This window comes from Microcaecilia unicolor, chromosome 2, assembly GCF_901765095.1.
Source record: "Microcaecilia unicolor chromosome 2, aMicUni1.1, whole genome shotgun sequence".
NCBI lineage: Eukaryota > Metazoa > Chordata > Amphibia > Gymnophiona > Siphonopidae > Microcaecilia > Microcaecilia unicolor.
In genome coordinates this window covers 190,478,175-190,492,244 of record NC_044032.1, presented here as the reverse complement: position 1 = coordinate 190,492,244, position 14,070 = coordinate 190,478,175, and the positions used below count along the sequence as shown (strand labels likewise).

The following is a 14,070-nucleotide window of genomic DNA, read 5'->3' as shown; positions in this document are numbered from 1 at the left end:
CATCCAAGCTCTCTTACCAAAGACACAGCGGCTGATATGCCAAAGATTTGTCCAGATCATTTAGTAGTTATCCAGACAAATCTGATTGAAAGTCTGTCCCCCCTCAACCACACATAAGAACATAACAATAGCCATTCTGAGTCAGAACAATGATCCATCTAGCCCAGTAGCCTGTTTTCCAACAGTGGCCAATCCAGGTCACAAGTACCTGGCAGAAACCCAAATATTAGCAACATTCCTTGCTACCAATCCTAGGGCAAGCAGTGGCTTCTCCATGTCTATCTCAATAGCAGACCATGGACTTTTCCTCCAGGAACGTGTCCAAATCTTTTTTTAAACTCAGATATGCTAACCACAGTTACCACATCCTCTGGCAATGAGTTCCAGAGCTTAACTATTCATTGACTGAAAAGATATTTCCTTCTATTTGTTTTAAAAGTATTTCCATGTAGCTTCATTGACTGTCCACTAGTCTTTGTACTTTTTGAAAGAGTAAAAAATCAATTCACTTTTACCAGTTCTACACTACTCAGGATTTTGTAGACCTCAATCATATCTCCCCTCAGCCGTCTTTTTTCCAAGCTTAAAGGCCCTAACCTCTTTATCCTTTCCTCATATGAGAGGAGTTCCATCTCCTTTATCATTTTGGTCGCTCTTCTTTGAACCTTTTTTAATTTTACTATTAGGCATATTTTCAAAGCACTTAGCCTTCCAAAGTTCCACAGAAACCTATGGAACTTTGGAAGGCTAAGTGCTTTGAAAATGAGCCTCTTGCAAATCTTTTTTGAGATATGACAACCAGAATTGAACACAACACTCATGGTGAAAGCGCACCATGGAATGATACAAAGGCATTATAGTATTCTTGATCTTATTTACCATCCCTTTCCTAATAAGTCCTAGCATCCTGTTTGCTTTTTTTGGCCACCACCGCCACTGGGCAGAAGATTTCAGCTATTATCTACAATGACACCTAGATCTTTTGTTTGGGTGCTTGCTTTATTTTTTTGTCTATTAGATTGTAAGCTCTTTGAGCAGGGACTGTCTTTCTTCTATGTTTGTGCAGCGCTGCGTACACTTTGTAGCGCTATAAAAATGCTAAATAGTAGTAGTAGTAGACTCCCAAGGTGGACCCTAGCATCAGGTAACTATGATTTGGATTATTCTTCCCAGTGTTCATCACTTTGCATTTGTCCACATTAAATTTTATCTGCCATTTGGATGCCCAATCCTCCTGTAATTTTTCATAGTCCACATGTGTTTCAACAACTTTGAGTAGTTTTGTGTCATCTGCAAATTTAATCACCTCACTTATCATTCCGATTTCCATATCTTTTATAAATATGTTAAATAGCACCAGTCCCAACAGAGACTCCTGCGGCACTCCACTATTCACTCTCCTCCACTGAGAGAAATAGCCATTTAACCCTACCCTCTGTTTTCTGTCCAATAACCAGTTCCTAATCCATAACAGAACATTGCCTCATAAGTACATAAGTATTGCCACACTGGGACAGACCAACGGTCCATCAAACCCAGCATCCTGTTTCAAAGAGTGGCCAATCCAGGTCACAAATACCTGGCAAGATCCAGAAAAAGTTCAATAAATTTTATGCTGCTTATCTCAGAAATAGTAGTGGATTTTCCCCAAGTCAATTTAATAATGGTCTATGGACTTTTCCTTTAGGAAGCCAACTAGACCTTTTTATAAAACCCCGCTAAGCTAACCGCCTTTACCACATTCTCTGGCAACGAATTCCAGCGTTTAATTACACATTGAGTGAAAAATAAATTTCTCCGATTTGTATTAAATTTACTATTTTGTAGCTTCATTGCATGCCCCCTAGTCCTAGTATTTTTGGAAAGAGTAAACTAATAATTCATGTCTACCCTTTCTACGCATTATTTTATAGACCTCTATCACATCTCTCCTCTGCGGTCTTTTCTCCAAGCTGAAGAGCCCTAGATGCTTCAGCCTTTCCTCATAGGAAAGTCGTCCCATCCCCTTTGTCATTTTTGTCGCCTTTCTCTGTACCTTTTCTAATTCCACTATCTTTTTTGAGATAAGGCAACCAGAATTGAACACAATATTCGAGGTGCGGTCGCACCATGGACGATACAAAGGCATTATAATGTCCTCACTTTTGTGAGCCGCTCCTCAAAGTTTTTTTTCTCACCATTCTTCTCATTTTATCATATTCTCCTTTTTGAAAGTTAAATGCTAACGTATTGGATTTTCCTGTGTGTATTTATCCCAAAGCTAATGTCTGATCATATTATAATCACTGTTATCGAGTGGCCCCATCACCATTACCTCCCGCACCAGATCATGCATGCCACTAAGGACTAGGTCTAGACTCTTTAATTTTCTCAGTATTCTCTCATGAGGAACTTTATCAAAAGCTTTCTAAAAATCTAGATACACTACATCAACTGTCTCACTTTTACCCACATGTTTATTCACGCCTTCAAAGAAAGGAAGTAAATTGGTGAGTCAAGATTTCCTTTGGCTGAATCCATGCTGACTCTGTCCCATTAAACTATGTTTTTCTGTGTGTTCCATAATTTAATTCTTTATAATATTTGCCACTATTTTGCTCAGCACTGAAGTCAAGCTTACTGGTCTGTAATTTCCAGGATCATCCCGGAACCCTTTTGAAAATTTAGCATTACATTGGCACCCTCCAATCTTCAGGTACTACGGACAGATTACAGATCACTAACAGCAGATCAGCAATTTCATGTTTGAGTTCTTTCAGTACCCTAGGGTGCATGCCATCCAGTTCAGGTATTACACTACCCTTTAATTTGTTGATTTGGCTCATTACGTCTTCCAGGTTCACCGAGATTTAGTTGCTCTGCATCGTCCCCCTTGAAAACCATTTCTGTCAGGTGAATTTGGATGCATTTGACAACCCAAACTCAGGAGTTATCTAAGGATATGGAAAGAATGGTGGATGCATGGAATGGCCTCACAGCAGAGGTGGTAAAGACAAAGACTGCATCAGAATTCAAGAAAGCTTGGGACAAGCACAGAGCATCTGTAAGGGATAGGAAACTATAGTAGATGGTATGGATGGGCAAACTGGATAGGCCATCTCGTCTTTTCCTGCCATCATTTTTTTTCTGTGATTGGATAGGAGAAACCAAGTCTCTCCTCTGACTCTCTCTGTGACCTTATCTCTGTGTGCCTCCAAATTTGGAAATCCTGGTTCTGATCCTGTTATTCTTAACATTGGACTGAACTTGTGATTTTCTGAAGATGTGCTTCCATTGCAAGTAGTGCATGAAAAAAGACAGGATAAATGTAAGAAAATGATGGGTTATTCAATACGAAGACTATCAAACATATCTTTTTTTTCAAGTGTCTTTCCAGAAAAAAAGTGAGCACTCAGTGGTTGCTAATTAAATGTAATAGTTTTCTTTCCAGAATTACGTACATCATCTCATTGTCCGTTAGCAGAGTCCTTCCCTAAATTCTGAAACTGGTCTGCATGAAACGTGATACTAGAGTCCATTTATTGAGAGTTATAGGTTTCACTCTTTTTTTATGTTTTGTTTTCTCTTCCTAAGATATCAACGAGTGTGTGGCTTTTCCTGGGTCTTGTTCACCTGGCACGTGCCAAAACTTGGAAGGTTCATTCAGATGCATCTGTCCTCCAGGCTATGAAGTGAAAAGTGATATTTGTATTGGTAAGACTATCTTCTGTAGTGCTGTATCTCCTAATCATTCTAGTGGCAGGGCTGCCGAGAGACACAGCTGGACCTGGGGCAGAAGTGAACTGCCGCGCTGCCGCTCCCTCCCACCCCTTACCTTTCTGTCTCTGCCTTCAATAGGGGGGCCCAGCACCGGCAAGCCTTGTTCTGCCTGCCTGCTTCCATGGTCTGTCCTCTACTGCTCCTGTCTGTGCTGAGATTCGGGACCTGGAATATTGTATTAACGTGATATCTCACTCATGCAGTCATCCGAGTCCTGGGTGACACGCAGGAGCAGGGAAGAGGGCAGACCCAGAAGCAGGCAGGCAGGAAGAAGCTTGAAGAGCCCGCCCCCTCCCCCCACTTGGAGGCCGGGCCTGGGACATTTTGCTCCCCCGCCCCCCCCCCCCCCCTCTCAGCAGCCATGTCTAGTGCCACTGAATATCTGCAGTGAGTGCCTAAGCCAAAACTGACTAATTTGTGGGCGGTCCGGAGGCGGAGTTGGCACTTAAGTGCCAATATTCAGTGTAGTTCCCCTGGACTACAGGGTTATTCTTATTGTACCTCGCTTAGAATCTGAATTGGAACTTAGCGGTCTATAAGAACTACATATCATAGTATAAAGGTAACCGCATAAATAGGGCTGCATAAAACACAGTCCTATATTTATACAATTCACTTTATGTGGTTAAGTGCTGACTATTGCACTTAACTGCATAAGTGTTAGCCGGTCGCATACGTCTTGATATTCAGTGCTGGTGCCCAGACATGGCCTGGCATTGAATATCCGGGGATAAAACTGTCATGCCCAGAAAAACAATGGCCACTTCTAGCTGAATATTGACCCACCTATCTTTACTTTTACAAAATTCTCATGCCATGCAGATTTGCTGTATGTTGTAGTGTAGAAAAAAAGTGAGGATGAACCAAGGAGGAATACCAAACAACTTTATTAGGGTTTCCAATTTTGGAAACCCTAATAAAGTTGTTTGGTATTCCTCCTTGGTTCATCCTCACTTTTTTTCTACATCTCACGATGAGTGAGGTTTTTTACTTCCTTTTTTTTTTGTTGTCCTTGCAGATTTGCTGACCAACTTTAAGTGTCACAGCACTATTTTCTGGAGTAGTTTTGGATGTATTCGGGTTGTCCCACAGTTTTACTCCTAGATATAATTTTTGCACAACTTCCAGTGTCATATCACATAGGCTTGATCGAGACAAAGTGCAATGCTTGTACTATCTTTGATGTCTAAGAGCAATGCTTGTGACTAAGGTCAGCTCAGTGTGGACAGGAGTTTTGTTCTCATTTAGACAAACTGAGGAAGAGTTGTTTAAAAATGAGCTTTATTTTGGGATTTTCAGGACTTTTTGTTCATAAATGTCAAAAGTAGGCATTGTGACAGTTTATACACTGTCTGCAAAACTGTAGTCTTTGGCAAACAATGCACAGAATGGATGTTAGCAATGTCTACTGTTGTAGATTTGTGAAGTAGAAATTCTCAGCCCTGCTTCCAATAATTTCTTTTTTTGGGGGGAGGGGGGAGGAAAGAGTCATAAGAAATACATAACAAGGCTTGTGATTTCCTGAAAAACAGCATATGTTTTCTGTTTGCCAGAACTGAAGTGCAGCCCATATTTATTCCTGAATTGATTTTCAGACACATTCCAAAGCTATGGAAACAAGAGTCTTCTCTCCAGCCCTTACTTATCCAACTGAAGTCCAATTAACCATACAGTCACTAGACTATATAGCCCAAATTAAGGCTGGCTTTTCAAGTTTCCTTTTATTTTTGATCTTCTTTTTCTTCCTCTCCTCACTGATTTGCCTAGAACCTGGAAGCTCCTCGGAGAAGACCCTCAGTAGCACTTGGGTAGCCACTGCAGTGGTGATCTTCCTCCCACCTTCATCCCTTATCCCCCACCTCCCTTCCCTGGCAAAGGCTGAGCATATCATTTCCATGACACAATAGTACTATGAGCTCAAAGCCCCAAATTTTGATGTTTTTGATTATGCTGAGATCATGCAGCTTCTCACTGCCTTGTTTATTTGATGTAGACATATGTTTATGAATGAATTCCGATCTCCATTTTTCATTCACCACATGGCAGATCACAAGGATGTCACCCTTGCTCCTCTCCTGATCCACATTCATGTCAACCTTGAGTGTTTCCGTTATTGCAGTCAAGCATTATACCTGGAGAGGCATGTTTCTGTCCTTGAAGGACATGACTCCCTGTATCTCATCCCTTTGGGGGTAATTTTCTAACTGTCCACAGTGGTGTAAAGTCTGCAGGATCTCTTACCAGCAGATGTAGTCCCAGTTTTCAGCTCATTTTTGCTGATAGGCCTACTGTTCATGACACAAAAGAATGTGTGTAGTTACAAGCCTCTTTCCAGCATTGCCACTGGGAACTCCTCTTCTGAAAGAGGATAGTCCTAAGTATGGGGTTACTAGAAGGTAATGTTCTTAAAGGACAAGTAGGTGCCTTCATGTCTTTATAAAATATAGCAGAAATGTCAGAAATTGCACCTTGAATACAGATGCATATATTTACACCTGCATATGAGTAGGTATAAAAGTTTGCATGGAGATTATGTAAATTCACACATAGATTAATGTATTTATATTCTGCATGTATAATGCAAACTCCATCTGCACTTCACCAAGACCATGTGCCAACTGTACCATACTATACTATACCATACTGTACTATACTATCAGCGTTTTCTATACTGTAGTTATTCCAAAAAGGATTCAAAGCGGTTTACATTAATACAGAGAACTCCAATAACAAGGAGGAAATAACACTCAAACAGAATAACTAAATAAGGTTATTGTTCAAATAAATGGGTTTTTTAACATTTTACATTTTCCTAAAAGAAAAGTAAGAAGGCGCTAGTTTCAATTCCACTATCTAGCCACAATAAAAGGAAAAGTGGCCTCAAAAACAGATTTAAATCAAAGAGGAAAAACCTAATTTCAGAGTTTGCAAGAAGCCTAATTTTCTGCCTACAGATGGAAATACCAACAGGTCACGTAGGCCCTCAGAATTCAAACTGAATATTGATTCAAAAATCAGACAAAGAATCTTAAAATCTATATGTTTACAAATCATTAGCCAATGATAATCTCGAAAAATGAGAGTCACACTTTTAATTCGCCCGATACCACTAATTAATCCTATGGCTGTATTTTGCATCAGTTGTAAACGTTTCAACTGCTTTGTCAAAATATGGGGGCAAAGTGAATTACAATACTCTAATTGTGAGAGCAAGACTGCTTGAGCAATGGTTCTAAAATCTTCCTTCATTAATGAAGATCTTATTGCCTGTAGTTGTCAAAGCTTAAAAAAGAATCTTCTGCTAAGGGCATTAATCTGTTTTTCAAAAGACAAAGTAGAATCTAGAATAACTCCCAACACTCTAGAATGATTCTCAATATTTAACTTCTCACCTGAAAACAATGTAATTCTTATATTTGACTATGCCAGTGGCAGGGGCGTAGCCAGACTTCGGCGGGAGGAGGGTCCAGAGCCCGAGGTGAGGGGGCACATTTTAGCCCTCCCCCCCAGCGCCGCCGCCCCCCCCCCCCCCGCCATTGCTGACACCCATCCCCCCCGCCACCGCCACCACCAACTTTGCCCCCCCCCACCGACGACCCTCTCAACCCCCTCCCGCCGCCAGCCCGCCGTCGCCTGCCTTTGCTGGCGGGGGACCCCAACCCCCGCCAGCCGAGGTCCTCTTCTTCTCGCAAAAGGCTTGTGGTCCCCCTCCAGCACAGGCAGGCAACGGTGGGCTGGCGGCAGGAGGGGGGTCGAGAGGGTCGTCGTCAGGCGGTCCAGGGCCAAATCTACGGGGGCCCAGGCCCCTCTGGCCCCACGTAGCTACACCACTGGCCAGTGGTGATAGGAACAGCACATGCATTCATGCCATTGCACATACTTCAACACTCGGCACTATTTCCCTGTAGAAGGTATTTTATAAAGTTGGTCCCATGTGGATGTAGCCACATAGCACACGAATGACCTCTCCTAAAATACCAATCAGCATAAAACTATGCATCATGACATGAGAGAATGTAATTTTCCTGTGGGTATACACAAGGGCAGAGTTTGGGCACAGCATGGGTGGAGTTATGTTTATCAGTGTAGATTATTAAATACCTTAATCTACACATGTATGCGTGTAAATTATACACCTTCATTTCCAACACCTTTCAAGCAGGGGTAAGTGATTGCCCCTATATTCAAGGTGTATTCTCTGCCGCATATGCTACTATGTTATAAAGGCAAGTAGGCACCACCTTGTCTTTATAAATTAGCACTTACATAGGCACCTAACTATGGTGCTCGGTTGTAAAATTACATTCTGTAAGGGAAACTCTATACCTATGTGCTCAGACTTCTGCATGTGTTACACACGCAAATGTTGAAATACTTAGCATTTATGCACCTAAGCACAATTCTGCAAATTCCACTTACCTCCTCATTCTATATAGTTTTCCTGCTCCAATTAGTTACGTCACTTGCACGCTAAAATGATAGTCACATAACTAAAAGGTGGGAAAAAACAGCAGTTACACACGTAACTACACTTAGGCACTGTTTTGGAACGCTGTAGTGTGTAATTGCAAAAGGGGCCTGGACATATAATTCTATAAAGAGCCACTCCAAATACAGTGAAGGTAACAAAAACAGGGAAGCTAGACGATATGTAAAATATGAAAAGTTTATTAAAACGTCCAAAGACTCAACACGAGTCGTGCCTCAGGAGTCTTCTGTTGGATGTTACTGAACATGACCATTCAGATTGTAAGCTCTTTGAGCAGGGACCGTCCCTCTATGTTAAATTGTACAGCGCTGCGTATCTCTAGTAGCGCTTTAGAAATGCTAAGTAGTAGTAGTATGTTAGCTTTCCAAATCTAACAATGACTGATCTCCCTCACCCAGTTCTGTCACGTACATGCTCAGAAATGGTGAACCTATAAAGAGCACCAAAAATTAGATGCCCAGATTAAATTATAAAATACTAGTGTAAGTAGGCATTTATATGCCAATATTTAGGTATACCCTCTTGCATCATAGTGGGCACGTAAATAAAGTACTTTAGCTCATAACTTACAGTATTCTGTAAGTTATGTTCATAAATGTTGGACCCGTCCATGCTCCGCTAATGTCCAACTCACCTGTAGGCCTCCTGGCAGTACATTAATCCCTGGATTCTATGTATAGCGCCCAAGTTTGCACACGCTGCTTAATTGATCAAGAGCCCTTAACTAGCTAACAACCAATTATTGCACTTAATTGGCATCAATTAAAATGTTCACATGCAACTGACTGCAGGCTATTCTATAAAGCTCAGCGCCTAACTCTCATAGCGCATATCTGAAAAGGGGGTTTAGCAAGGGGGCGTATTGTGGGTGTGTCAAAACGTTGCGTGCGGAATTACAGAATTCATCCTAAGCGTGCCTCAGTTGGGCCCTGGCATTTACAGCTGCTTTTAGCAGGCGTAAGTATGGTGTCAAAACATTATGCTGAACACTATAATTCTATAAAAGGTGCGTTCCCTTTATAGAATAGCGCTTAGTGCTCAATTTTTTTTCAGCATCATTCAATGAATTCCTTTCAAAAGCGAGTTATGCGCTAAATATATGGAATACTACTTAGTGCCCAGCTGGCACTTACACACATAAGTGCTAGTATTTTATTTTACATTCACTCAGCACATAAATGTAGGACCAAGTTTTAGAATGAGAGAGATAAATGTACCTAGTGTGTATTTGCAAGCAAGCATAAGGATGGGCAGGGCATATAGGTGGGACTCCCGTACATGCACGTAACTTACTGTAAGATACACAGGTAGTTGCCAGATTTAGCATTTGCACTTACACCAGCTCTGTATCTGGTTTAAGAGCACACATCTAAATGTTAGGCACATTCCCTCTAATATTCAGTCAGTGGTGGTGAGCACTTTTTTAAACACCTACTATCGACGGCTAGTTTAGTTCCCAATATTCAGTGCTGGACCATGTCCGGACACCGGAACTGAATATCGAGGGCCAAATGACGGCAGGCTGGCTGCCGGAGCTTATGCAGGTCCGGACAATATTCAACCAGGGCCCGCATAAGAAAGTTACGCAGGTCCCAACTGAATATCAGGCCAGGACCCACATTAAAAAGAATTTCCTTTCTCCCTTCCCCCCCCCCCCCCCCCCCCCGACTAGGTCTGTAGGCCCCCTTCCTGCCCCACCCAATGTGTAAAATTTAATGGCCAGTTTTTCCAAGGTAGGAAAAAGAAAATAGAATAAAAGTGGGAGAGCGACCCTGCCCAAACCAGTGGGGTAGCCAGAAAGGAATCTATTTTTGGGAGGGGGAAGGGGCAACATTTGACATGGGTGGGCACTGAACACCCCATTTTCTTTTCTTTCTCTTCCCCTAATCCCCCACCAAAATTAAAATTAAACATACCTTAGCTGGCGGGGATCACCAAGTCCTGCCAGTAGAAGAAATGTAGAGCCTTCCCCAAGTCTGAACTTTCAGCAGGACCACTTTGAGCTGCTGACTCAGCACCACACATGTGCTCAGTTCTTGCGATGCCAACATGAGTGGCTTATAGTGCTGCTGCTGGATGCCGCATTCTGACTCGGGACAGGCTGCATCGTTTTTCAGGTGGCAGGGTTTGGGAGATCTCTGCCAACCACAGAAATGGTGCTCTCAGCTGTTGGGTGGGACTGAGGCAAAAGTGGCTACTCCCCTGACCTAAACCATGCCAGAACATGTCCGTTCGAAAACTGCATGTATTGCGGTCATACACGTATGTAGCAACTTTTCTAAAGTCATTAGGTAGATGCTTTGGGTAATGTACATGTATGAATCTTCTGTTTATTTTAGCAAATGCTGCCCAAGCTTTCTTAAAATTTCCTACGGTGAAAATCAGCTACAGAGAACTAAGACTGGACCAGATATTAACAAATGTCTTCTCTTTTTACAGATATTGATGAGTGCGATGAAGACCCAGACATTTGTCTGTTTGGCTCTTGTATTAATATGCCAGGAAGCTTTCAGTGTATCTGTCCCCCAGGCTTTGTCCTCTCTGAGAGTGGACGGAGGTGCTTTGGTATGTGTTGGTGTACAGAGAACAGTCTTATATTTTTTTATGAAGAAACCAGAATAAATTAAATGCAAGTTATTCCTTAAGTAATATTATAAGATCCCGATTCTGTCCCCTTAACTCCTATGTAAACCATGAAGCTGAAAACACAAACAGGATCAGAGTCTTGGCTGCTCCAATCTGAGCAGTTATCCATAGCTTTCTTGCCCGTGTTTATAAATCATTTCCCAGGCAATGAATTACTGATCCTCAGAAAGGTGATATTCAATTACAATATATTAAAAAATAAAATAAAAGGGCCTTATTTTCAACCAGAGCAGCTCCCATGTAAAGTTAAGTGTCAGCTCTAATGAATAACTTCATATGTGTATTCAGCAACGTTATTCACTTAAGGAGTTTGACTTAATTTACTTATAGCAGTGACCATTCCAGTGACTATCCATTTAATTTAGGCTTGCTATTTGGTTGACCTGAATTAAACAGATGACTTATCCCTTGGGAAGCTGAACACTGCCACTAAACAAATAGGACTAAATTGTATACATGGCACCCCCCAAAAAAATGAGCACTAAGGGCTGTTTTAAAAACGGCACTCAAATTTGGGTGCCGTTTATAGAATAACACTTAGCGCCGGGATCCTGGTGCAAAGCCTCATGCCTAAATTAGGCGTGGAGCTGCCTTATTCTATAACACCACGCAAATTCTAGAAACACCCCTGACCTTCCCATGGCCACGCTCCTTTTTAGACTCCACCTATAAAAATGTAACCGCGCATCTTTATAGAATGCTGACTAGAGAGATGTGCACATAAATTCAAATTGGTGAGCCCAATCATTGGCTCTAATTGGCTCATTGTTCAATTAAATTACATGGGCAATTTTGAGTGCTGTATATAGAATTAGGGGGGATAGTGGCCAGCTGAACCTCTGCCCTTCCCCAGGTCTAGCTCCTTATTATCCAGATGATAAAATTGGGCCATTTTGCTAGTTATAGGGTCAGATTTTATTCTACTTAGCTGATTAGGTTATTCTTCTTCATATGCATTCTGGAGGTAAAATTCAAAATCAAATGTTGCTATGTTTTCCTTATACTAAAGGATTATCAAACGTAGAATGTTTGATTTCTCTCTTTATTTTGAAGCTGCTTCTATAATGTATATGTTAACCTTGCAAATTGTTTCCTTAAAGTTACTTGATTTTTAGAAAGGCACTCAAGACATATTTGATGAGCTAGTTTCTGTGGTATCTGATGCTAAAGTTTCTGTGGTGTCTGAGATTTTATTACAGTTTCCAGCGATAAGCAAATCATGAGACCCTTCATGTCCCTATATTTCAGATACACGTCAAAGCTTCTGTTTTACCAACTTTGAGAACGGGAAATGTTCAGTACCGAAGGCATTCAACACCACCAAGGCAAAATGTTGCTGCAGTAAGATGCCGGGAGAAGGGTGGGGTGACCCATGTGACCTCTGTCCTAAAGAAGGAGAAGGTGTGTTAAGTCAAATTAAGAAAATAAAGATCTGCAAGGAAGCGAGGGAACCAGGAGTTTTCTTTAGGGATGCCTTATTACTTGAGAGGAAGGCACTAGTGCTGCCAGAGCATGAATGCTGCTTACATGGAGGGAAGCCATGGCATAATCGTCCAACTGTGAAAGAACTGTCTCCATCAGGCAACTGATTCCCAGTGTCAGAGGACTGACTGAAGTCCCTCCTGTTCTGGGGCCTCTTAACACATGCAAATGGCCTTTTCCCACATAGGAGTTATCTGCTAACTTAAAGCTTTTAGCAAATACTGTGTTAAATTCACAGGCCGGAAATCAAAAAGGACATCTACAAAGCGGACACCAACATTTACATGCTGATTACACATCTAAATAATTAGAATAATAACATATGTATGTGTGCATATATGCATGTTGGTGCCAAAATTCTACCTAAGCACTGTTCTGTAAATATGCGCATATCTCACATAGCGTGTATTTTAAAGGTAGGCATACATGTAGGTGGAATTTGGTCAGAGTGTGGGCGGGACTCACATCTAACAAGTATAATTTATAGAATAAATTATACACATATGAATGGCATTTAGACAGGAGCGCCTATCTCATGACTAAGTGGCTCGTTAAGCAATTATGGCACGCGTGTTGATTAGGCACATGCACAAATCTATGTGAATACCTCAACGCACCATCAGGCTTATTTTCGAAAGAGAAAGACGCCCATCTTTTGACACAAATCGGAAGATGTGTGCCTTCTCACAGGGTCGCCCAAATCGGCATAATCGAAAGCCAATTTTGGACGTCCCCAACTGCTTTCCGTCGCAGGAACGACCAAAGTTCACGGGGGGTTGTCAGAGGCGTAGCAAAGGCGACTCTTTGGCATGCCTAACACATGGGTGTCCTCGACCCATAATGGGAAAAAACGGCGTCCCTGATGAGCATTTGGATGACTTTACCTGGTCCTGTTTTTCTTACGATCAAGCCACAAAAAGGTGCCCGAACTGACCAGATAACCACCGGAGAGAATCAGGGATCACCTCCCCTTACTCCTCCAGTGGCCACTAACACTCTCCCACCCTCAAAAAAACTCTTTAAAAATCTTTTGTGCCAGCCTCTATGCCAGTCTCAAATGTCATACTCGGGTCCATCACAGCAGTATGCAGGTCCCTGGAGCAGTTTTAGTGGGTGCAGTGCACTTCAGGCAGGCGGACCCAGGCCCATCCTCCCCACCTGTTACACTTGTGCTGGTGAGTGTGAGCCCTCCAAAACCCACCCGAAACCCACTGAACCCACATGTAGGTGCCCCCCTTCACCCATAAGGGCTATGGTAGTGGTGTACAGTTGTGGGTAGTGGGTTTTGAGGGGGTTTTGGGGGGCTCAGCACACAAGGTAAGGGAGCTATGTTCCTGGGAGCAATTTCTGAAGTTCACTGCAGTGCCCCCTAGGTTGCCCGGTTGGTGTTCTGGCATGTCAGGGGGACCAGTGCACTACGAATGCTGGCTCCTCCCAGAACCAAAGGGCTTGCATTTGGTCGTTTCTGAGATGGGTGTCCTTAGTTTCCATTATTGCCGAAAATCAGAAATGACCACATCTAGGGACGACCATCTCTAAGGATGACCTAAATGTCAAGATTTGGGCGTCCCCGATCGTATTATTGAAACGAAAGATGGACGTCCATCTTGTTTCGATAATATGGATTTCCCCACCCCTCCACCGGGACATTTTGCGAGGACGTCCTCAGCAAAATGTGGGTGTCCCCTTTGATT

At 42.3% G+C, this 14,070-nt stretch overlaps 1 protein-coding gene across 1 annotated transcript in view; it reads left to right on the top strand.

The window, feature by feature from the left end:
* Window positions 1–14,070, top strand: part of FBN2 (fibrillin 2) — a 526,098-nt gene that overhangs the window by 371,767 nt on the left and 140,261 nt on the right. Inside the window, 3 exon segments of the mRNA XM_030191959.1 lie at window positions 3,574–3,693; window positions 10,688–10,813; window positions 12,143–12,295. Coding sequence (XP_030047819.1) covers window positions 3,574–3,693; window positions 10,688–10,813; window positions 12,143–12,295 — 399 coding nt within the window.